Consider the following 24,415-nt stretch of genomic DNA (forward strand, 5'->3'; position numbering starts at 1 on the left):
ACATACCCGTGCCCATCATCAACCGATATAATGGCTGTCATAACCCAATGTTTAAAGTTTTTTGCGGCCGACACTCTAACGCAATACCTCTACAATCACCCCCGTTGTCATGTACCCCAATGCATGTAGGTACAAATGTGGAGAGACTGGGACAGCCCCCCACCCTGTAATGCCTCCTGCTATGGAAATAGTGCAGCAGCTTTTCCAGCACATCATAAACGCCATGATGAAAGCCAGGGAACTAGCAAGGGCCAGGTACTGGTTGGACTGCATGGGGGACAAAGCCCAGCCAAGAGGGATCTGCAGCTTCACCCCTGCAGAAGACATGACTCTACCCCACAATATATTGATACAAGAAGAATGGCTTGGCCAGAAGACTATATTTAAGTTAAGACCTTCAGAAAGTAAAGGAAGCGACTGGTTCCATTTCTCAGTATCTGTAGATGTGGTTTTCCACCACCTGCCTAGACTCATTTTATTGGTCTGCAAGTGCTGCAGAAAATTATAGTTTGTGTTCAAATTTGAAAATTCACAATAAGGTGTGAAATGTTACTTTCCGTAAAAAGTAAAATAAAAAAAGAGTTCCAAATATTAACTGCAGCCATAATTCAGATAAATTAGTCAACAACTAAACAGGTAAATTTAAATGAATTAAAATGCAGTTAAAATTATATCATTATAAAATGCTTTGTCATACAAAATGATAACTAAATTACAAACTAAATAATATTTAATGTTTTTTAATAATGTGAAAATGTTAAAAGTTATATGAATGCATGTGAAATGATTCAGGATAAGAAGTAATTAGTACTACACAATAGGAAATGGCTCATGATGCCCACAAACCACCATGAAAATTTCTTGTACTTGTAAATGGACCTTATTTTATTATATTATACAAAAAATGACAAGAAAGGAAAGCAGAAGCATTTTATCAAATTATAGAAACAATGGGTTGTCAAGTGAAAACAGATACACTCCGAAATGGCACCAGTGTGAATAACATTTTTTAAATCAGTAAAACATATTAGCAAAGTTTATTAATGGGCTTTCTGGAAGCTTGCTATCTTTCATATATATATATATATATATATATATATATATATATAATATATATATATATATATATATATTATCTGTAATTTCTGCCTAATTTTTCTAGCTCTAACTAGTCATACAGTTTTTGCACTGCATTCAAACGTTTTACACCAAAATGACCGGCTAGTTCCAGACATTGTTGCTTGTATTCAGATTTTTGAAATATTCAAAACTTTTTGAAATATTCAACTTTTTTTGTGGTCACTCATAGAGAGTCACTCAAGGACGTTTAATGAAACGCTTTAGTAGGACGCATGCGCAGGTGGTCACTCACGGCACAAGATTTTTAAGCACAGCTTAGCTAACCGTAACCCACGTTAGCGTTTCGCCTATTTTAGTTAACCTAGTTAGCGCATACGGATGCTATCCTGCACGCATGATTAGGAGCTACGGACGCACAGCTACAACCCGCATACGGATGCTATCCTGCACGCATGAGTAGGAGTTAATGACACACAGCTACAATCACCGATACAGATGTATGGACACACGTAGGACAACAAATAACGTTACAGAGGTGAGGACATGCCATAGCTAGCTAGCTATATAGTTAGCCAAGTTTTACTCATGACACATTTAGGATATGACTCATCCCTGGAACATAATCGCTACTTGCTGATCCCCCGCTGTGTGTGTAATGCCATGGTGCGCCGTGGGTCTGGACGGTTTTATGCTTCTTCTGAGCTATGCGCCCTCATTAAAATGCATTGAGGCTTGAGGACAGTGCCAGTTGGAATTTGAAGCAAGCTCACACAATTCCTTCAGGAATTGTTACCTTTCTAGTTTTATCTGATTCTGTTATAAACTCCAACACCAGGGAGTATACATTAAAAGCACTCTTACAAAGTTTGAAAAAGACAAGGAACTTTAGAAAATAACTTCTTACAGGGAATTTAACATTTCTTTTACATTTTAGAACAACTTTATAGGAATATTCCTTTGTTAGCACTTTAAGGCCTTTATAGTCCACTGTACATTTGTAATGAAGTTTAAAAACACTGTGATAATGACATCATGAGGGAAATCAATGTTATGCTGGGTGTGTTCGACACTGCAAGCAGAGGGCTTTTTTATAATCTGTGCAAAACAAGGATGAATAATTTAAACTGGTTTATAAACATCACTTTCATTTGACATTCATCGGAGATTGTTATGTTTCCCGTTCATGCACATTCATCATAGAAGACTCTGAGTCACATATTCTGAGTGTTAGTATGAATTTTACAGACCTCTGAAACCATGGATAGAAAAGAGCATAAATTATTGGATTGATGGCAGAATTCAAATATAATAGAGGTGATGTAATTGAAATTGCAAGATTTACAGATTTGTTCCTAAAATAGATTTCAACGAAGGCACTTACATAGTAGGGTACGAAACACAGAAGGAAGACTGCCACGAGAATTCCAAGGGATTTTGCTGCTTTCCGTTCAGAGGCCATAGAACTATGATCATTTTTTGGGCACTTTCTGACACTCCTAATTTTATTTGCATGCTTTTTAGCAATAGCAAAAATTTTCAAGTTTATAATTATAATCATTGAGCATGGTAAAGAAAATCCAATTATTAAGTCAACAATAGCCCATGCTTTATTAACTGTAACAGTACACTCACCACATGTGATGTCTGCTTTCATGTCAGGAATATCTCCATTGAAATAAAGAAGCACCATATTGTAGATTATTGAATTCAACCACAGTGTCGCTATCATCCTCAAAGTTACATTCACTGTCATTTTCATGGAATAGTGAAAAGGGTTGGAGAGAGCAAGATAACGGTCCAATGCAATCAAAGCTACATTGTAAACTGATATACAAGTAAAGCAATATGCTGCTATCTTAAAAGTTGTGCAATACAAAATATCAAAGCACCTCCATGGATCTATCCACGCAATAAAATAGAGGGGCATCACAATTACCCCAACAAGAAAGTCCACCATGGCCAAAGAGAGCACAAGGAAATTAGTTGGTGTCTGAAGCTGCTTGAAGTGGCAGATTGAGATGATCACAAGCAAGTTTCCACACACGGTCAGTGAGACAACTACCGCTACAGACATATACAGCAACACATCCTTTGCTGTTGGTGAAGTTTGCAAACAAGAAAAGTTTGAATGGACACAGAGTGTCTCTTGATGCTCTTCTGTGAGATTCATGAAGGAAGAGGTTACAATTTCATTGAACAATGAAACATTCTGTCCTTATACTTAACATGGGCTATCAAAAAAAAAATCCCTTTGTGAATGTGCATAAATGGGGTTGCATAATGTAGCTTGCTGGTCTTGCAGAGTCGACTTGGATCATTAAGTGCAGTAGAGTCGCATTTATATAAAGGGGTTGGCATTGTTTTTTTTTTCTTTTGGTGGTTGTCTATGAATCCCCATCAGATTAAATTAAATTAATTGTACAGGGGGTTGCGTTAGAAGACCGAGATAAAAACTGGGAAAGGTCAGTGATGTAATCAAATAATAAAATAAGAGAATGGGTCGAGACGAAAGAGCTTTTAACTTAACACTTGTTGATTCCAAAATTACAATGGTAACAGAGTGGATTGCGTGCAGTAACTTGAATTATCTTCATGGACAATTAAATTAAATTAAAATTACTAATGTACTTTTTTTTTTAAATTACATTAGTTTAACAGAAGCTCTTATCCAGAGCAACTTAAAATAGAGGAAAACACGTTCATTCAAGTTCATTCAGTTTATTTACACACATGAAAGTGCTAGACCTGGTTTACATAATTCCCAGACTAGCAAGTACGAATTTACTATCACTGAAGCACTCAGGCAAATTAACTATGCTAACAAAAAAAAAAGTGCTGAGCACATACAGATTACAGTACATACAAAATAAGCCCTAAGAAGAGCAACATGTGGCTAGTAAACTTATGAGAAGCTGAACTGCTACAAAGGATTCTTCAGGTAGGGGATGAGAGGAGAACCAAGATGCAATCTGAAGAGGTGGGTCTACAGTTAATCATTTTGCATCTGAAGGTACAGAACAATTCCTGTAAAGGTACACAACAATTCTATGGAAAGTTCATTCTAACATTGGAGGCCAGTGCAGACAGGCCTTGTGACTGGCAGCATTGACTGTGGTGGGAGTGGATAGGTAGTATAATGGAGCTGTTCTGCTGTTCTTTTAACTACTCATTGGCTAGTGTAATTTGGTTGTTGTGGCGTGTTCGCATGGTGTTGTGTACAACAAGACACATGTATGAATGTGCGTTGGATCACTTATTCACGAGAATAGATTGAATGCATTTAACAAGAGCGATCAAAGCTAGTCATAGTGCTACCAATCCAGTCATTCTCACTCAAATATATACAAGTTGAGGCCAAAAGTTTACATACAACTAGGCTAAAGATATAACTCATGTTACCATACATTTCTTTTCCCAAGTCAGTTAGGGCATCTACTTTGTTCACACCAGAGGTCATTTTAAAATGACTAAAATGATTTAGTTTATATCAGTGGCGGCTGGTGACTCAAAAAATTGGGGAGGACAGGAGGAAAACCAACCCACGGCGTCATGTTATTTTACACTAGTTCGCTACTTATCTCTACTTTCTAATGTTCAAGTTATGTTATGTTCTTATGTTCAAATGTAGCAATAATCCTACTAGCAACCTAATGCAAACGTACTATACAACTAAGGTAAGGTAATGCACCCAAAGTTTATCCCCATCTTCCAGAAGGAACAAATATATTATCATATATCATATTACAACACAAAGGATTAATATAAAAAAGGGGCCAGGTGAACGAGAGGGAAATACTAGGGATGAGTGAGTACACCATTATCTGTATCTGTATCTGTTCAACCAACTAAATTATCTGTATCCGTATCCGTACTCGGAATGGGCGGGGCTTAACCGGAGTTTGGTATTTTAACCTCTTAGCGCAAAGCCCCTAGATTACTGAACTCAGGCATTCAGTGCTACTGCAACCAAAGTATCAGTTAAAAACAGAAAGCTCTGTTTTAGTTTCATTAGTAGACAATACATGATAACTATGCCGAATATGGAGTTTCACTGCGCCACCATTGTCGCTCTGGTCGTTCATTTAACATGCACCCCCTCCCTGCAGACTCATCTGCAACAACACCCCCCTCCCATGACATAATGGATAATATTGTCTATCTGGGCATTCATAAAAATATTCTTTCCCCACTCGAAAATCGTATTCCGTCATAGCAACAAGATAAACCCGACAATACCCCTGAGATATGCCAATACAGCAGTGAAAATGCTGCTCACTGAATAACGAAATAAGACAAAGTTTTTAAAAATGACACCATGTCATTCTACAGTCAATATCTGGGACTAAATATTGAATAAATACACAACCTTACCATTGGTTTTATGCGTAGAGATGTCCCTTTTGAGTGGTCATATATTGTCTTGGACAATCCGTTTGTGAAATATACGCGCATTTGTGATGCCTGGGTATCTTCCAAAATAGCTGTGCGTAATACCACACATGTTGTTTACAGCGTTGTCACCCTTAGTAGAGTCTGGCTTGATTGACAATTCATTTATTCAGTAGGTGAGAGTATAAGCTTTCTAACGATGTACATCATGTCTAATTTTGCTCTTGGAAAAGCGTTTCATAGGTCAGCGTAACCAAATATTTTCTTATCATTGCATTCACTTATGCATTCACTCTCGTAGCAGTAAAAGACGCTGTTATCCTTACTCTGGTTTTATTTATTTTATTTTTTTAATGAATTGACTACACAGAGCCAGGTTACAGTTGGCTAACCACGATGTACTTTATGTGTTGTGATTTCAGGTGAGCGACAACATCTAAATGTGCACAAAAGTGATATTGCATTTGTACAGTGGATGTATAAGATCCTAGGATGTCAATGATACTAGTACAGTGTGTGTATGAGATTGCTAAATGTTAGGAACTACAAGTACATGCTTATATCATGTAGTCGCCAGCTAACTGGCTAGTTAGCCCCACTGTAGCAGCTAGTTAACTGGCTAGTTAGCCCCACTGTAGCAAGCTAGAAGCTAGAAATGTCTGTTTGTAATCAGTAATATGTGCTTACCTGTGAATGTAATATGAGACCACCCTTTCTCATATTAACCTCAAATACGCATGACAGGATGCTAGCAAATTTATGTCAAGTTCCATTCATTCATATGGGGTGGTCGATACACGTCCCCTATAGCAACCAAAAGCTAGCGCTGGACCACCTCTGACTCATTTGTCGGCAAAGAAAAAAAATTGTGAAAGTACTGAAAAAATAACAACAGGAGGATAACAAGGACACGTTTTCCTACATAACTAGGTACAGGTTGTTACCAATATTTCGACCTATTTGATATATAGTTGCAAATCAGTTTACGCTTTCCTGTCTGTCGAACGAAGGTGGTCAAATAGGTGCTCTCACTCTAGCACTGAGACTTTGTTTCAGGTAACAAACTCATGATAAGCAATAGCTAATAGCTAGCTGACCAGTAACAAGCCTGCAATAGTTATGAATTAGCTAACTAAATTGATTGTCGCTAGCTAGCTAGCTAAACGTAGCTAACATTGTATAAATTGGGGGCGACATAGCTCAGGAGGTAAGACCGATTGTCTGACAGTCGGAGGGTTGCCGGTTCAAACCCCGCCCTGGGCGTGTCGAAGTGTCCTTGAGCAAGACACCTAACCCCTAACTGCTCTGGCGAATGAGAGGCATCAATTGTAAAGCGCTTTGGATAAAAGCGCTATATAAATACAGCCCATTTACTATATGCACAGTAACGTTAGATCAATGCTAGTAGTTGATACGCTTTAGCTACGTTTTGAACTAACGTTATGATACCAATGACTTGACAGTGTTACACTGCCTGATCATTTGTTTGTTGTGGTAACTTAGTAAGACCCAAACTATTAAGAGCCACAAAGTTTTTCCATCAATGCATGCTATACAAATAAATAACTTACAGTATTGCATTGGCTACAAATGCTGCCTACTAGCCCCAGTTTGTGTCTCTAATCATCGTTTTTAAGCAATATCTTAGAAAGAGTGCACTTTTTACACAGGAATGTGCATGTAACCCAGAACAGTAATGGATTATGCAAGGAATGTATGATGCTCAGCAAGGTGCAATACTGTCAACAGTGATCTGTTTCTGTCACTTGTTTTTCTGGTAGTGTAATGTTATCGCATTTGAGTTTGGCCAAGTAACGGTTCTTTTCTGCGACTGGTAACCTCAAATAATACTGGCTAGACATAGTTTTAACTAACTAGCTAGCTAACATAATATACTTGTTATTTATTTAGCTTGTTATCAGAAATAGTCTAGAGGGACTCTGTTGTTATTGATTCTTTGCGGAAGTCAGCCGGAAGTTAAGTTTGGGCCAGAACAACGCACATGCGCAGTAACGTTTGTTTATGTTATTACTGTTGAAAGCGTCTATAGGCTCTGTATAGAGGAGGAGCTCTGTGTCTGGCTGGCATATCACGGAACGATGTGGACACTGGACACAGCTACCCAATGAGGATTTTCCTTCACCATGAGTACGGATATTGATACATTTTACTCGGATGGTACTCGTGCTCGTAAAAAGTACTCGTTTCATCCGAGTATTCGGCTCAACCCTAGGAAATACACATCTAATCATAGATGGATAGGGAATGAACTTCGTGTGTGCATAATGTGTCACTAGAAGCTTGTCAGTCTAACGAGAGGTGATGCAGCATCCAGTACGTTACAGTCGGAATTTTACACAACTCCGACGGCACCGAAAACCGGTAGATTTCACTGAACATTCAGTAGAATGACTGTTTACATTTATGGGGTTCTGAACCAGTGACATCATAATAACTCTTACTGGTTGATTTTACACGGTCATTCATGGCAGTTGCTTCTCTCAGAATTCTGACTGATAGCCAGGTCAGTATTTTCACTGGACACTTGATACATCCCGCTTTATAACTTCAAGTCCCAAGTCATTTGTGAATGGTTTAAATGGATTTTGAAAGTAGACACTTCATGCTACACGCATGCTAACGGATTTGAGTGTGCTGTGAAGTTCAGGTAGCAAACAACAAGGCTGAATCCTTCTGACGTAACTTACATAGCGACTGTATGCTCAGATCCCCTAGTTTCACTCACTACGGCTAAGCGGAATCGATAAGGTTTCAGAAAATATATAACTTTTAAAGATTTAATTCAATCTTCCACTGGGACTTTAGCCGTTTATTGAGGGTGTGACAGAAAATTTTGGTGCCGCTGACTATAATCGAATGTTTTTCAATGAACTAAAAAAGGTGTCAAACGACCTTTTCTGTGAGAAATGTCTTGTCAAGCTCACGCGCATACACTGCTGGCGACGTTCTAAAGCTTCATTTTGCCCTCCCTAATTTTGATCTCCCTCTTGCCTCTCAAAAATAGAGGAGGAGCAACCTCCTCTGCCTCTATGGACCAGCCTCCTCTGGTTTATATACACTTTGCTAGTATTTGGTGGCATTGACTTTTCATTTCTTAACTTGAATCAAACGCTTGGGGTTACCTTCCTTAACATTGGAGGCCAGTGCAGACCATCGAGACCTGGAAACAGCTTCCGTTTACCGGTTCCATGGATTCCTATGGGAGCTGCTCAAAAGCACCTGAAGCCAATTCATGGGCGCAGACATGTTTGACTATGGGCCATTGGCACCAGGGGTTAAATTGGGATTTGGGAGGTGGGTGGACCCTGAGATCCGGTGGGAGTTGAGTGAAAACAGGTACAGACCAATGAATGTTTCAGCTGAAAATAGTTGCCAAATCGGTTGGTATGATGAAATCTGGGCAACTTGACTCCTTTTTCTGCATGCCAAGTGTGATCAGCTGACCTTCTTTTCAGCACCCATTTTCTAACATATTTTGTTGGATCCCACTGGTCCAGAGGAGGACCCACCAAAGAAATAAACATCAGTGCTGACATGTTGTCAATTTTCAGTTGTGTCTGTAGTGGCGTTATGATTTTACTGCTTGTTGCAGTTTAAGCAGCCCCTGCTTCACAGGGATTTCTTGGTGTTCTTTAAAATCTCTATATTCCTGTTGGACACCAGAAAAACCGACATTAAAAAGGTCACAGAGCTCTCTAGTATCATCCTCCCCATAGAACAATGGCAATGGTGATGGCCATGCACTTGGAAGAACATTGATTTGGTCAAAAAGTGATGTTTCATTCTCAGTCACCATTCTTGTGCTCATGCTATCAGTGAGTGCTTCATAAAATTTCTGAGGATTGATTGATTTCTGCTTTGAATTTTTTTGCACTGTTACCCCATTGAAGCTTCCACGTTCAACAGCTTCAGTAGCCTGTCTGTAGTGTGGACCAGCATTGTCTTGCCTGGCCAAAAACACACCAATTTGCCTCTTTATCATGTGCATGAGATAAAGTTATGTCCCTTGACTGCAAACTTTCAGATAAATCTTTGAGCTCCTCCAGAGCATCAAGCCATAAGTCCCATATTCTTTATGAAGACACCTGAAGACAGCTTTGCTGTAAGTCCCTCTAACATGCATCTTTCCTATGAACTGTGTGCAGTATCTTTGCTAGCACTGCAAAAATGAGAATAAAGAGCACTATGCATTTTCCAAACAGCTTTCACAGTTCTATAAGATGAGTCACCCATCTCACACTAAGGACTCGACCAATCTTTTTTAACTGAATGCCTATTTCTGAGGCTGCTCAGTCCATCTCTCTGGTTTCCGGGGGACTGGTGGTACAGAGAGTATAGTTTGTCCATAAAATTTGTGAAATGATTAATTTCAGTACAGCACTTCACTGCAACTCCAACGGACAGCTCAAGCCTGTGGTTTAAACAATGCCAGCCAATCAGTACTCATATTGAGAAACACCCCAGCAATCTTGGCAGATTCTGTTCTATGGATGTGCTGTTTTGGGATGTGCTGCTGTCTAATCTGGTCTCCGGGGCCTGTGCGAGCTGGACTGCTGCAAGCTGGGCTACTGCAAACTGGGCTGTTGTTAGCTGGGCTGCTGCAAGCTCGGCTACTGCAAGATGGGCTGTTGTTAGCTGGGCTGCTGCAAGCAGGGCTGTTGTTAGCTGGGCTACTGCAAGCTGGGCTGCTGCAAGCTGGGCTACTGCGAGCTGGGCTGCTGCGAGCTGGGCTGTTGTTAGCTGGGCTGCTACTTTGCTCTTTGTTGCTGCTGCGAGCTGGGCTGCTGCTCCTCTTTGGGGATTTAGCCTCTACTCTACAATATATTGGGCAAATGTAAGATGGCCTATTAAAACTGTGAACCCCATGAATTAAAAAAGGATAAATTAAACATTCTAAGTATGTATCTTTAATGTATTGTGCACATAATTGTAATTAAGGAAACCAATGTTTTAAAAAGAATGTATACTATTGATGTAAGCTTTTACATAAAATATTTGTCATTAATGCTGAGAATTTTTTTTACCCACGAAAATAATCGGTCATCCTCCTCTTTTGTCCTCCATTTCTTCCTCCTTTATCCATTTTTCTTAAACTGTCGAATTGAAACAAAATAAAACTTTATGTATGTGGGAAATATTCAATCCTAGCTTAGCTGCTGACCACCAGCAACCTGGTGATTTTTCACTAGCAATCAAAGTTTCCGTTAATAATAGCCAGCGTTCGTGGGAGCTGTTTATTCATCTCTCTTTAAAATGTTGCATAGATGAAATTACGTTAATGAAATTACCTACCGCTTCCAAACAATCAAGACGATCAGGACGATGAGGACGGAGTGTAGCACAGTGGGTAAGGAACTAGACTTGTAACCGAAAGGTCGCAGGTTCGATTCCCGGGTAGGACACTGCCGTTGTACCCTTGAGCAAGGTACTTAACCGAAATTGCTTCAGTATATATCCAGCTGTATAAATGGATACAATGTAAAATGCTATGTAAAAAAAAAAAAAAAAGTTGTGTAAGTCGCTCTGGATAAGAGCGTCTGCTAAATGCCTGTAATGTAATGTAACAATATTTTTTCTGTGGCTGTCTATAAATGACTGTTCCTTCTGTTTTCTGTTTTTTTTTTTTCTTTGGATTTTTCATTCTTTTTTCCTGACTGGTTGTGCGAGTAACTGGCTAGAGGGAACACGTGGAATGGAGCATACAAAAATGGACTGGATTGTCATAGTTATTTGTAAAACTGCCAGTCAAAATTATTTATTTACCAAAGTAGGGTGGACGCCGTCCATCCGCGTCCACCCCCAATTTAACCCCTGGTTGGCACCAGAGTGTGTGCACTGGGTACCTAAAGGTGAAGGGTCACGGTAGACATAGAAAAATGACGTTAATCCACTGGGGTACGCTCCGAAAAAGCTTTCAATTTCAAATCGCCTGATGAACTGTGGCCACTGAACTGCGGCCATGGCTTTGCTGGCTAGCTACAGGACTCATTGTGGCCATTTCTGATATGGTTTCGAACATTTCTGCGAGTAAAAGTAATAGATAAGGCAGTCAATATTTTTATAGAAGCATTCGGCAAGACTGTACATTACATTAGCTAGCTAGATATGTTGTCTACTTATGAAAAAGGTATGCCGAGATAGCAAGACTGAAATGCAGTGAAAAGTTGTGGTTAGCAAGCTAACTAACTATTAGGTTTCACAAGCTAGCTATCGAGCTACAGCCAGTTAGCTAGAGAGTAGAACAGTTGTAGATGGCAAACATTTCCGAATGATACAAACATTCAGTGGCACTCGACAGTTACAAGCACTTATATCTAGCTAGCAGGCTAGCCACAACTTCTGACTGGTTTAAATCCTACAGCTAAGAAGTGTGCACTAAGCCATTATGTGTTTTGGGAGCTAGCTACTTTCTAGCTACTGTTGTTTAAATTAAAGGAGATCAGTGATTCAACTGTAGTCTCAGCTTTCTAAATCCATAAATGACCTGCATATGGTAGGTAGATGTTCACAGCTGAGGTCCGAGAATCAAAATCACCACAGCGTCCCTGTAAGCAGAGCGGAGTTAGGGAGGAGACACCGTTACGTTAGAGCATCAGCCCCAAAGTTTTGAAGAGCCCATCAATTGACGGTGACATTTAGGATTTTGGGGTAGCCAAAGTGACACAAAGTGTAGATGGGCAGGATACATGTGGTAATTGCATTTACGTCAGGAGATGCGTGCAGAAGGCGGGGTTGGGGGAGGACACAGGAACCCCTGTGACATTTCAAGAGATGTATTGGAACAGCTGAGGCCCCCCAGAGAATGCACCATCTGGCAACCACAGCCCCCCTTTCCCCATCCCCTTATCCCTCACCAACCAAACCATATCAGAGGTCAAAAGCTCAAACCGATCAATCAAATCTTGACAATATGGACATTATAAAAAACCAGACTATATCAGAGGTCAAAAGGTCAAGGGGGCGGGGCATCAATCAATCATTTTGACAGGAGGTACATCATATACTCTTCTGAGCAGATCTTCACGGGCTACCCGTGTGCAATTGTTGTCGATGACATCATTGTGGGCGGCAACGGAGTGGAAGAGCATGATGCTAATCTCAAGAAGGTACTGGACAGGGCATGACAGGTAAAGTTAAGACTGAATCCGCTGAAATGCAAGTTGAAACAGGTGAGCTACATGTGACACGTCTTTACGAATCAAGGGCTCAAAGCAGACCCAGCGAAGATAAAGGCAATCGCTGAGATGCCCCCACCCGAAGACAGAGCTGCTCTTCAGAGATTCTTGGGGATGACAAACTACCTCGGAATGTTCATCCCTAATTTCAGTGAACAGTCTGCACCACTCCGCCAGCTGCTGCATCAGGATGTGGCCTGGTGCTGGGAAAAGGAACACGAATACGCATTCAACAGGCTAAAGACCTGCGTATCAAGCCCACCGGTGCTCAAATACTTTGATGTCAGCAAACCTGTCACCCTAACCTGCGACGCATCACAGTATAGTCTTGGTGCAGCTTGCCTACAGGGAGGCAAACCTGTAGCATATGCCTCGCGCACCTTGACGCTGACTGACACAAGATACACGCAGATAGAGAAAGAGATGTTGGTGGTGGTGTTCACGTGTTTCAAGTTCTACGACTATGTCTACAGCAAGCCAATCGCAATTGAAACCGACCATCAGCCCCTCATCACAATCCTAAACAAACCAATCCACACTGCACCGGCACGTCTGCAACGCATGATGCTGAAGCTGCACAAATTCTACTTTACGCTCATCTACAAGAAGGGAAAGCACATGTACTTGGTCTTATGCACCAAGAAAGAGCACATAACAGCATCAAACAGAACAGGATGACTTTGAAGTGATGACAGTCCAGCCCATTTCATCAAATCGCCAGAAGGAGCTGCGAGAACACACAGTTATAGACCCTTCTCTGCAAGCTCTCTGCCACACTATAAAACAAGGATGGCCCACCCGTGTGAGCAGTGCTCCAGCCGCTGCAAGACCATTTTTTGCATTTCGAAATGAGCTCACTGTGGACAATGACATTATCATGAAAGGAACAAAAGCAGTCATTCTGCAAACACTGCGTTCAGAGTACTTGACCATTATACACAAAGGACATCCTGGGGCAGAAGCGACGAAGCACAGAGCCCGTGCATTCTGGCCGCCCATGGAAAAGGACGTCGATGAAATGGTCAAAGCTTGCAGCGTATGCAACAGTCTGAAAAACCATCAACGAAAGGAGCCACTGCAGCCCAATCCAGTTCCACCTACCCTGGTCCACTGTTGCCACAGACATATTTGAATAGAACAATCACCACTATCTCGTCTTAGTTGACTCCTACTCAGGATGGTTTGAAATTGATCCACTAAAAAAAACTCTCATCGCAAAGTGTAGTCAATGAACTGAAGCGGCACTTGTCAGTCCACAGTGTTCCTAAAACAGTCTTTTCAGACAATGGCACCCAGTTCTCCAGTCAGACTTTACATGACTTTGCCACAACTTGGGATTTCTGCCATGTCACCAGCAGTCCTGAATACCCACAAGCAAATGATCTAGCAGAACGGGCAGTTAGCAGCACACAGAGGCTGCTTGAAACCTCAAAGAGAGATGGGACAGATCTACTCCTGGTTCTACTGAACATTCGGAATGTGCCACGAGATACAACCCTGGGGTCCCCTGCTCAACATCTCCTATCTAGGAGAACTCGCACCACCCCGCCTGCCAGCCAGCAGCTGCTGATACCGTCGTCAAAGTACACTGCAATGGTCCGGGTTCAGCTGTCAAAGAAACGGCAAATGCAAAAAGGACACGACGACAAATCGAGCAGACCACTACCTCCCCTGAAACAGTCCCAAATGATCCGCCTCCAGACAACAAAAGGACATGACAAAATTGGAGTGATCAAAAAGAAATGTGATGAGCGCAGATCTTACATAGTCGAGTCCCAATGGAAGGAATATAGGAGAAACCGACGGCACATTCTGTCAGTAGCAGAAACCCAACACCTCCTTGATCAAGATGAATGTGTTCCATCAGCACTCACTGGAGAGCCAGATAGGGATGATACCCAGGTGGCCACTGAAGAACAACCAACAGTCGTGAAGCCACCTAGACAGTCTCAATCCCCTTATCACGCAAGATCAGAGAGGATTTCAAAGCCCAACACGAAATACATTGACTGAAAGCAGTATGGACACAAGTAACTTTCTTTAAAACATACTAACTAAAGACTGTATGTACTAACTTACCCGTTGTTTGAAAGGTTTAGAAATGTTTGTATGTTGTTTTTAACACTAGAAATGTATGGCAACATGAAATGTGTGGAGTTGTGAAAAATTGAGTTTCAATGTCTTTAGCCTCAGTGTATATAAGCTTTTGGCCTCAACTGTATGACACCTCTCCGCATACCAGCAGAGTTGACTAACTTGGGGTATTTCCATTAAATCAACATCCTGTATAATCTGTGCCAAGAGGACCAGGTTTGTTGCTGATAAGTGACTCGTGATTGCTGCTGCTGCTGATAATTGCCGATTGATTCCCAAGTATGGTGGCTCTGAAGTGCAAAACACAAACGTACAAAAATAAGACACAAAGACAGCTCTCAAGTGTAAATCACATAAAAATGAATGACTCTGAAGTGGAAGTGCCTCTACAGTGCAAGAAATACAAAACAAACAAAAAAACCGCAACTCTCCACCTCAAATTTGACACCGATGTGTGAAATGGTTACTTACTTGATTGTACTCGGTAGAACATCATAGGCATGCATGAGTACTGAATGAAGGACTCCTTGCCTTGGTGTAAGTGGTACAGTGTGAACTCAATCACAATTGGTGATTTTGAATTGAGGAGAAAAAAATGTAGTTGCTTTATAAATTCTAAAACTGCACAAGGATGAATAGGTGAGACCACCTAATATCGACTGGATTTGCGCAATAGAAAGCAAAATGTAAACATATTTGCAACTCTATATAAAAATAGGCCTAGATACGTAGAAATGTCCTTATTATCGTCTGGGGGCTATTTCTTTCAGTACTTTTGCTGTACTGACTTTTTGTGACACATTTGTAGGTAATGGAAGTAATGGAAAATGGATTTTATTCTACAGAATGTTTTAATGGTACACATGATTATTTTTGGGATTATTTTGTTGGCTTTTTAAATTATATATATATATAATTTAATAAATCAACAAAATAATCCCAAAAATAATCATTAAAATGAGAAGAGATATATATATATACATCTTCTCATTTTAATTTTAGGCAGGACCTGTGACATTCAATTACTGGACTCTGCTGATGCCTTCGCAGACAAACACAGGGCGTGGGGCGTGGATTACCTGATAGAGAAAGTCTATCTATTCAGTTTTTGGGTTCCCCCCTCTCCTTCCCTGTCTGTCTGTCCCTTTGTGTGTCTGTTAGTCTAGCCGTGAGCCTCCCCGCCTGCTTGTCACTCTGTCTGTCCCATTAAGTCTCCCTGTCGTTTTCATAGGTCCGTGTCTGTCCGTTCCGTGTTTTTTGTCCAGTCTAGTCTCTGAGTCTGGTGTCTGAGTCAGGTGTCTATGTTGAGTCTGGTTTCTGTTTAGTGTTCTGTCCGCGTTCAGTTCTGTGTCCAGTCTGTTCCTTGTCTGTGTGTAAGTCCAGTCCGTGTCTGTTTTTTGAGTCCAGTTAGTTCCTGTGTCTGTGTGTTGGTCAGTTCAGTGTTTGGGTCCAGTTCCTTGTGCCCAGTCTCATTCTGCCTTGTCTAGTCCATTCTTGTCCCTGTCTACTCTATCCCAACCCTGTCTAGTCCTGTCCTGTTTTCCCTGTCTGAGTTCATGTCCATGTCTGTCTTGATTCCAGTCCTGTTCCGTCCCTGTGCCCGGACCCCGTCCGGCTTCTGTTCCTGTGCCTGGTCCCATCCGCCCCCGTCCCGTCCTGTCTCCAGTCCAGACCCCATCCCATCCTGTCCCGTGTGTGAACCCCGTCCCGAGTCTTGTACCTGTCTTGCTTGTCCAGTCCTGAGTTCCCCCCTTTGTCCTGTCCAGTCCCGACTCCCGTTTCGGTCGTGTCCCGTTCATGCCCTGTCCAGTCCTGAGTCCTGTCCTGCCCTGTTCCTGAGTCCTACACCATCTAAGTGTTGTCCCCTTGACTCGGGTGCTGGTTCCTTGTGTCCGTTTCTGAATGTATGTATTCTGCCCGCTTCGGTCCTGCTTATGCGTTGTGTGTTTCTGACTTTCTTTCTGTTTGTGTTTCTGCCTGCATTCCTGCTTGTGTGTATTCTGTCCTGCCCCTATTCTGTCCTGCCTGTGTTCTGTTTTGTTTTGTTTTTTTTTCAGTTCTTAAGAATCTGTGTTTATGGTTTTGCCCCTCGTGGCCTTTTTGTTGTTATTTAGTAAAGTCTGTTTGAATTTCCCTTTGGAGTCTCCCGTGTTTTTTTTTTTTTTTTTTTTTTAACTCTGTGCCTGGGTCCAACCCTGGGTTCCCTGACAGGTATCTTGCCATGAGTTACACTTTTATATACTAAAAGTGTATGAAAATGACCCACACTTCACCAGATCACTGGCTTATTTTATCGAACTGGATGCATCAAGATTATGTACTGAAAGAAAAGCAGACTTATTAGGTCAATGTCAGTGGATGTTTCCCAAAGGCTTTTCCCATGTTTAAATTTCTGCAAATGTATTATCCTTGGTATTGAAAATGAATCATTTTTAACACTGAGATAACTTTGACAGTACTTTGTCAGTTTTCTTGTGAGAAAAAAAAGAAAAACCTTGCCTTGCTTTGCATGCCCAATGCCCTTCTGGTTTTGTTGACAAAATGGAGTCATGTATCTTTCAAAAATGTTCATACTTTTTATTTTTTCAAATTGTAATATTCTTGTGGGCGGCACGGTGGTGCAGTGGGTAGTACTGTCGCCTCACAGCAAGAAGGTTGTTGCTAGCCCATGTCAAAACTGGCTTATTAATGTACATACTGCATATACTCCATAAAGAAGTGGCATATTCCCATTTACTTAATACTTTGTTCAAGCAAAACAAAGAATGAAGCTACCCACAAGTTCTCATCAACATCATCTTATGTCTTCTCTGGCGATGCATCTTAGAAAGTATCTTCTGCAATGTCTAATCCAACCCTGGCAGTCTTCAGGAGAAATGTCTCCACACCCCGCATTCATGGCATCCAGTAAGGACATCTGGTCAAGTGGACGGTGGTCTTACACCTTCCACCTCCACGCAGAGAAAAACTCCTCTATGGGGTTTAGGAAGGGGGAGTATGGAGGCTGGAATAGTACTAACATCTTGGGATGTGCAGCAAACCAGTCTGTGACTGCAGCAGAGTGGTGGAATGTCACATTATCCCACACAACAATGAAGGTAGGGGAGTTTCCTGCCCCTCTCTCCTCCGCTGGCACAAGTCGATTGTGCAGGTCATCCAGAAAATAAATGAGCCTCTCTGTATTGTAGGGGTCAATGAGTGGTTTGTGTAACAGCAAACCATCATTGGACAGTGCTGCACACATTGTGATGTTAGCTCCTCTCTGGCCTGGGACACGGTTGCTCTCTGTCCAATCACATTTCTTCCCCTGCGGCATCTTTTTGCCAAGTTGAATCCAGCTTCATCCACAAAGATGAATGTATGTGCAGTTTGCCTGGCTTCCATCTCCATTACTCTCTCTGACATGCAGTAAATCCACAGTTTTACAGTAATTTACATTATGCATGTACCCTGTTTGGTTATTGAACAGACATCTTACCTGGACATATCGATACCGGAGTTCTTTCACGCGTTCACCGTTTCTCTCAAAGGGTACAGTGTACAACTGCTTCATCCTTATTTTATGTTTCTCTCGGACTCTGGCAATTGTCATTGTGCTGAGCATATTCACATTCACTCTGTCCTGAATTTTCCGCAGTTTTATTGCATTGTTGCTAAGTACCATGTCAACAATCGCAATTTCCTGCGCATCTGAAAATATTCTGCCTCCCCTCCTGTGGGAGGCAACCTTTGGATCGTAGTGTAAAACACAAAACAATATATTTCAAAATGTCAGTACATGTAAAAATGTAAACATACTGTATTGTACTGTAATATGTAGTTCAATTATCATTGAAGGATGCACATCTCACCTGTTGTTTTGCCGGAAAATTTGTACTATGCAACTGCAGATTTGGTTGCACCCTTAAACTGGCCTCTCTCAAAGAGAGACCATGGTTTACAACATGGTCAATAATTGTGGCCCTTATCTCATCAGAGACCACTGCTCTTGGTCTTCCTCTCCTTTGTCCTCCATGCATTCTCCCTCTCCCTGCCACTCTTCTTTCCCCACCAACCTGTCTTCCTTGATCCATTTTTCCAAACAAAATCATTCCGAAGCCATTCCTTTTTGTCTGTTTGGTAACAAGACTAAAAACAGGACACCTGGATAGGCTTTCAGCTGAAATTGCAATCAGCTGTGTTTGGATTTTCTATATATTTCAATATGGTTACTGCAGAAATGCACAAAATTTGCCATCATTCTGTTTTTAACAGTTTTGAAAACAGCGAACTTATCATAAAGCTAACTGGCATTCAAACCTGGTTTCAGAGTCTCTTGGAAAAAACCTAACATCTACACTGCGAGACCGCAGCATTTTAAAAAGCAAGACAGAGCTGGGGAGATTAATTTGAGTTATGGTTTCATGTAGTTTTCTTAAATAATGTAATGACAAAAATGACCAAAATAGGTGCTAATTGTATCGTATAAAACAAGAAGGAATCATTTTTTCTTGATAGAATCGTTGGTTTCATAGAATTAACGACCACAGGTTTTTGCATAACAACGGTGCAAATAGAACTACCAACCAGAGTTTTACATAACGACGGTCCAAATAGAACTACCAACCACAGTTTTGGTTTGTGCAACACACTTTAAAAAAAAAAAGTGTGTTTCTCAAAATTAGGTTGTAGGTTATTCCCCAAACACCTGAATAGTCTTTCCATAATGAATTTAAAGGTGGGAGTAACTGACTATAACTCTAGCTATTTATTAAATTAGCAAACGTTATCGTCCAAAGTAAGCTAGTAACACTGCTCCAACGGTAACTACTGCAATAGATGAACTATTCATTCATCGCATTACCTCTGTCTTTTTCCTGTTTTTCTTCCTCTTCTCTTCTTCTTTTTCTTCCCTGGGCACCATAGGGCTTTGGTGTTTTTGACATGATATATATATTTGAATTAGGCTACCGATGTTAATCATATCACGCTTCACGGTCAGTGTCACTCACTAGTTCAGATAACTCGCCCATCCCCCACAATCAGGTAAGTCTAACTAAGAGCGCGGGGGTGATGCTGCGGGCAACCCAGAAAATAGGGCCTATTTAATAGGCTATGTAGTTATGTTGTTGTGGGCTTTTTTGCAATATTTAGAAATAATAGTATTAAACTAGTATAAGTAAAAAATAGTAAAAGTTAAAAATTTTGAATTTTTTTTTTCTTCCCTCATTTGGGGCACCCCTATGGATGGACGGCGCCCTTAGCATTTGCCTATACCGCCTATGCCACGGGCTGGGCCTGTGCGTGTGTGTGTCAGAGGGGGTGTCCATCCCCCTACCCCCTTCTCTCTTTCTCTGATGGCTGCAGAGCGAGTCACACAGACAGGTCGCTGCGCTAAGCCCAATTCACCCCATTTACCATACATACCATTCCAAGTACATTTATACATATCATTTAAAATAACTCGCCACACGGTTTCTGTTTTTCACAATCCTTTATTTACTTTCGTTTTATTAAGTGAGTGCACGCACTTAGTTTAACGTTAAGTTTAACATAATGTAATTGTACCGCGGTTGTTTGTATTACCTGCTTTTAAGTTTCATTCCTGCAGCCGCAAAAGGGGTCGTGGGCGGAAACAAGGAACATTTATTTGGTTCCTAGTGGGAGGGCTGATCAGTCCACTGCATCCATGGCCTGAGGGGACCACAGGACCCACGGCTTAAAATTATTATTAAAATGTATTCATTTTCTTCTTTTAAAAGTATTAGTCAACAAATGCAATACAAATATTAACTATTATATGTATATTTTGTTGTCATTCCTCAAATACCTGTAATAGCTATTATACATATTTATGTCCCCTTTTTTTTCTGTATTTTGGTGCTGGCCACCATTATATAAATGAGTATTTTGGGCCCCCTTGGTCTGTCTTGTTTTGGGGCGCCATAGTGTGAGTCTGTTAAGCTAAAAGGTTCCATAATTGCTAATCTGCTGTATTTTAGATCTCTGTATTTTAAGAGGCAAGAGCAGAGCTAGAGACATTTTGTTATTTGAGCATTTCATACTTCTTTTGTTTTTTTACATGTTGGTTTTTTCCCTTGTTGGTTTGAGACATTTTTTTGTGGTCAACCTGTGCTGGGAACAATAAACCCCTAACTTTTGCACCGCTACTTCTGTCTCTGCGCCCTTCTCTGGTACGTCCATTACACACTTGATAAAATATGCGGCTTTCTTTTAGTGAGCAGTCAATTTGGACAATTTGCAAAGAAGAAGTTTGTAACAGTTAGTTGGAAGTGCGTATCTGCATGTAGTCCTGCATATAGGTCTGGCATTTCATCTCTGGTTGTTTTGGAATATTCTCCTGTCTTTTGGTTTTTGAATTTTGGTCTACTTTGGAACAAATAAGCTGTGGTTTTTGGTATCTTTCATTCATGACTGCCCATGTCTGTGACCTTTTTTTAATTTGTTGAACCTCATCTTTAGATTGGACGTGAATATTTGTAACTTAATAAATGTCTAAATTTTCATCTGGTTGTGGGTTGTACATTTTGATATAGGTTGATCCAGTAGTTTGCGCTGTCTATCAACGAATTTGGCGATTTAACTGATAACTGATATCTTTGATGATAATTACCACATTAAATCAAATAAATATATTTTACATGCTGGATAAGTGAGGTGTTTTAACTGTGGATGCATTCGGTATTCAGAGTGCCGGACATCAAATGAGGGTGTTTACCATTAAAACTGCTGGGTTTGGAAAATTAAACATATTTCACATAATCCTCACCTTGATGATATTTATGGAGGTTCCAACCGAGATGGACATAGACCAGTCACAAGAGAGATGAGAGAGGTGCTAGTCACTTCTGCTAATCCCAAACCTAAAGGGGTGGTTTGTATGGAGTGTGTAGCTTTTGAACGAGAACAGGAGTGCTTCCTTCAGACATATCCAGACCTTGAGGAACAACTGGAATCCTTAAATTGTCTCAATAAGGAAGCGTATATAAGACTACGTACCTGTGCCCATCACCATCCGATATAATGGCTGTCATAACCCAATGTTTATAGTTTTTTGCGGCCAACACTCTCATGTAATATCTCTACATTAACCCCGTGGTCATGTACCCCAATGCATGCAGGCACAAAAGTGGAGAGAATGGGACAGCCGTACTCCCTGTATAGCCTCCTGCTATGGAAATAGTGCAGCAGCTTTTCCAGCACATCACGAATGCCATGATGAAAGTCAGGGAACTAGCAAGGGCCAGGTACTGGTTGGACTGCATGGGGGACAAAACCCAGCCAAGAGATATCTGTAGCTTCACCCCTGGAGAAGACATGACTCCACCCCACAATATATCAATACAAGAAGAAGAATGGCGAGGCCAGAAGGCTATATTTGTGAAGACGTTTAGACCTTCAGAAAGTAAAGGAAGCGACTGATTTCCATTTCTCAGTATCTGTAGATGCGGTTTTCCACCACCTGCCTAGGCTCATTTTTATTGGTCTGCAAGTGCTGCAGAAAATTCTAGTTTGTGTTCAGATTCAGAAATTCACAACAAGGTGCAAAATGTTACTTTCTGTAAAAAGTACAAAAAAGAGTTCCAAATATTAACTGCAACCATAATTCAGATAAATTAGTCAACAACTAAACAGAAAAAAAAAAAGAATTCAAATTCAATTAAAATGATACTATTATATAAATGCTTTGTTATACATAAAAATAACTGAATTCCACACGAATAAATATTTAATGTTTTTTAATGATGTGAAAATTAAAAGTTATATGTATGCATGTGAAAGGATTCAGGATGAGAAGTAATTAGTACTTCATTGGCTCATGCAGCCCACAAACCACCATGACAATTTCTTGTACTTGTAAATTAACCTTATTTTATTATATTATATAATAAATGACAAGAAAGGAAAACAGTAGCATTTTATCAAATTCTAGAAACAGTGGGTTGTCAAGTGTGACAACAGATACACAAAGTTGGAAAAAGACAAGGAACTTTAGAACAGAACAACTTATAGGGAATTTAACATTTTTTTATGTTTTAGAACAACTTTCTAGGAATATTCCTATGTAAGCCCTTTAAGGCCTTTATAGTCCACTGTACAATTATAATGAAGTTTAAAAACACTGTTATAATGGCATCATGAGGGCAATCAATGCCATGTTTGGTGTGTTAGACACTGCAAGCAGAGGGCTTTTTGATAATCTGTGTAAAACAAGGATGAAAAAATTGTTTTATAAACATCACATTCATTTGACATTCATCGGAGATTGTTAGGTTTCCCGTTGCACATTCAACATAGAAGACTCTGAGCCACATATTCTAAGTGTTAGTATGAGTTTAACAGACCTCTGAAACCATGGATAAAAAAGAGCATAAATTATTGGATTAATGGAAGAATTCAAATATAATAGAGGTACTGTAATTGAAACTGCAATATCAACAGATTTTCTCCTAACATAGATTTCAACGAAGGCACATACATAGTAGGGTACTGAACACATAAGGAAGACTGCCACTAGAATTCCAAGGGATTTTGCTGCTTTCCATTCAGAGGCCATAGAACCATGATCATTTTTTCTGACACTCCTTATTTTATTTGCATGCATTTTAGCGATAGCAAAAATGTTCAAGTTTAGAATTATAATCATTGAGCATGGTAAAACAAATGCAATTACGAAGTCAACAATAGCCCATATTGTATTAACCTGACCAACACACTCACCACATTTCATGTTTTCTTTCTTGTCAGTGAAATCTCCATTTAAATAAAGAAGCACCATATTGTAGATGAATGAATTCAACCACAGTATGCCTATCATCCTCAAAGTTACTTTCACTGTCATTTTCATGGAATAGTGAAAAGGGTTGGAGAGAGCAAGATATCGGTCCAACCCAATTAAAGCTACATTATAAACTGATATACAAGTAAAGCAATATGTTGCTATCTTAAAAAGTGTGCAATACACTATACCAAAGCACCTCCCTGGATCTATCCACGTAATAAAATAGAGGGGCATCACAATTCCCCCAACAAGTAAGTCCACCATGGCCAAAGAGAGCACAAGGAAATTAGTTGGTGTCTGAAGCTGCTTGAAGTGACAGATGGAGATGATCACAACCAAGTTTCCACACACGGTCAGTGAGACAACTATCCCTACAGGCATATACAGCAACAAATCCACTGCTGTTGGTGAATTTTCCAAACAAGAAAAGTTTGAATGCACACAGGGTGTCTCTTGATGCTCTTCTGTGAGATTCATGAAGGAAGAGGTTACAGTTTCATTGAACAATGAAACATTCAGTCCTTTTACTTAATGTAGGCTATCTAAAAAAAGAATATCCTTTTGTGAATGTGCATAAACGGTGTTGCATAATGTAGCTTGCTGGTCTTGCAGGGTCCTTTTGGATTATTAAGCGCAGTAGAGTCACATTTATATAAAGGGGTTACCATTGGTTTTTTTTTTTCTTTTAGTGGTTGTCTATGAATCCCCATCAGATTAAATTTAATTAATTGTACAGGGGGTTGCGTTAGGAGACCAAGATCAAAACTGGGAAATGTCAGTGATGTAATCAAATAATAAAATAAGAGAATGGGTCAAGACAAAGAGCTTTCAACTGAACTTGTTGATTGGATTGCATCCAGTCACTTGAATTATC

The 24,415-nt window shown here is 40.4% G+C and overlaps 2 protein-coding genes across 2 annotated transcripts; both read right to left on the minus strand.

Moving 5' to 3' along the window:
* Positions 1 to 2,248: 2,248 nt before the first annotated feature.
* On the minus strand, positions 2,249 to 3,266 carry LOC135260276 (trace amine-associated receptor 13c-like). Its single transcript, XM_064345516.1, has one exon. The coding sequence runs from the start codon at positions 3,248 to 3,250 to the stop codon at positions 2,249 to 2,251; it is 1,002 nt and encodes a 333-aa protein (XP_064201586.1). The 5' UTR covers positions 3,251 to 3,266.
* Positions 3,267 to 22,542: 19,276 nt separating this feature from the next.
* Positions 22,543 to 24,145, minus strand: LOC135260373 (trace amine-associated receptor 13c-like). The gene has a single exon (XM_064345595.1). It carries the CDS (start codon positions 24,016 to 24,018, stop codon positions 23,029 to 23,031), a length of 990 nt encoding a protein of 329 aa, XP_064201665.1. The 5' UTR covers positions 24,019 to 24,145; the 3' UTR covers positions 22,543 to 23,028.
* Positions 24,146 to 24,415: the final 270 nt, after the last annotated feature.

This window comes from Anguilla rostrata, chromosome 8, assembly GCF_018555375.3.
Source record: "Anguilla rostrata isolate EN2019 chromosome 8, ASM1855537v3, whole genome shotgun sequence".
NCBI classification, from domain to species: Eukaryota; Metazoa; Chordata; class Actinopteri; order Anguilliformes; family Anguillidae; genus Anguilla; species Anguilla rostrata.

Coding starts and splice junctions, on each gene's coding strand:
- LOC135260276 (XM_064345516.1), bottom strand. CDS start 3,250: ATGAATCTCACAGAAGAGCATCAAGAGACACTCTGTGTCCATTCAAAC.
- LOC135260373 (XM_064345595.1), bottom strand. CDS start 24,018: ATGAATCTCACAGAAGAGCATCAAGAGACACCCTGTGTGCATTCAAAC.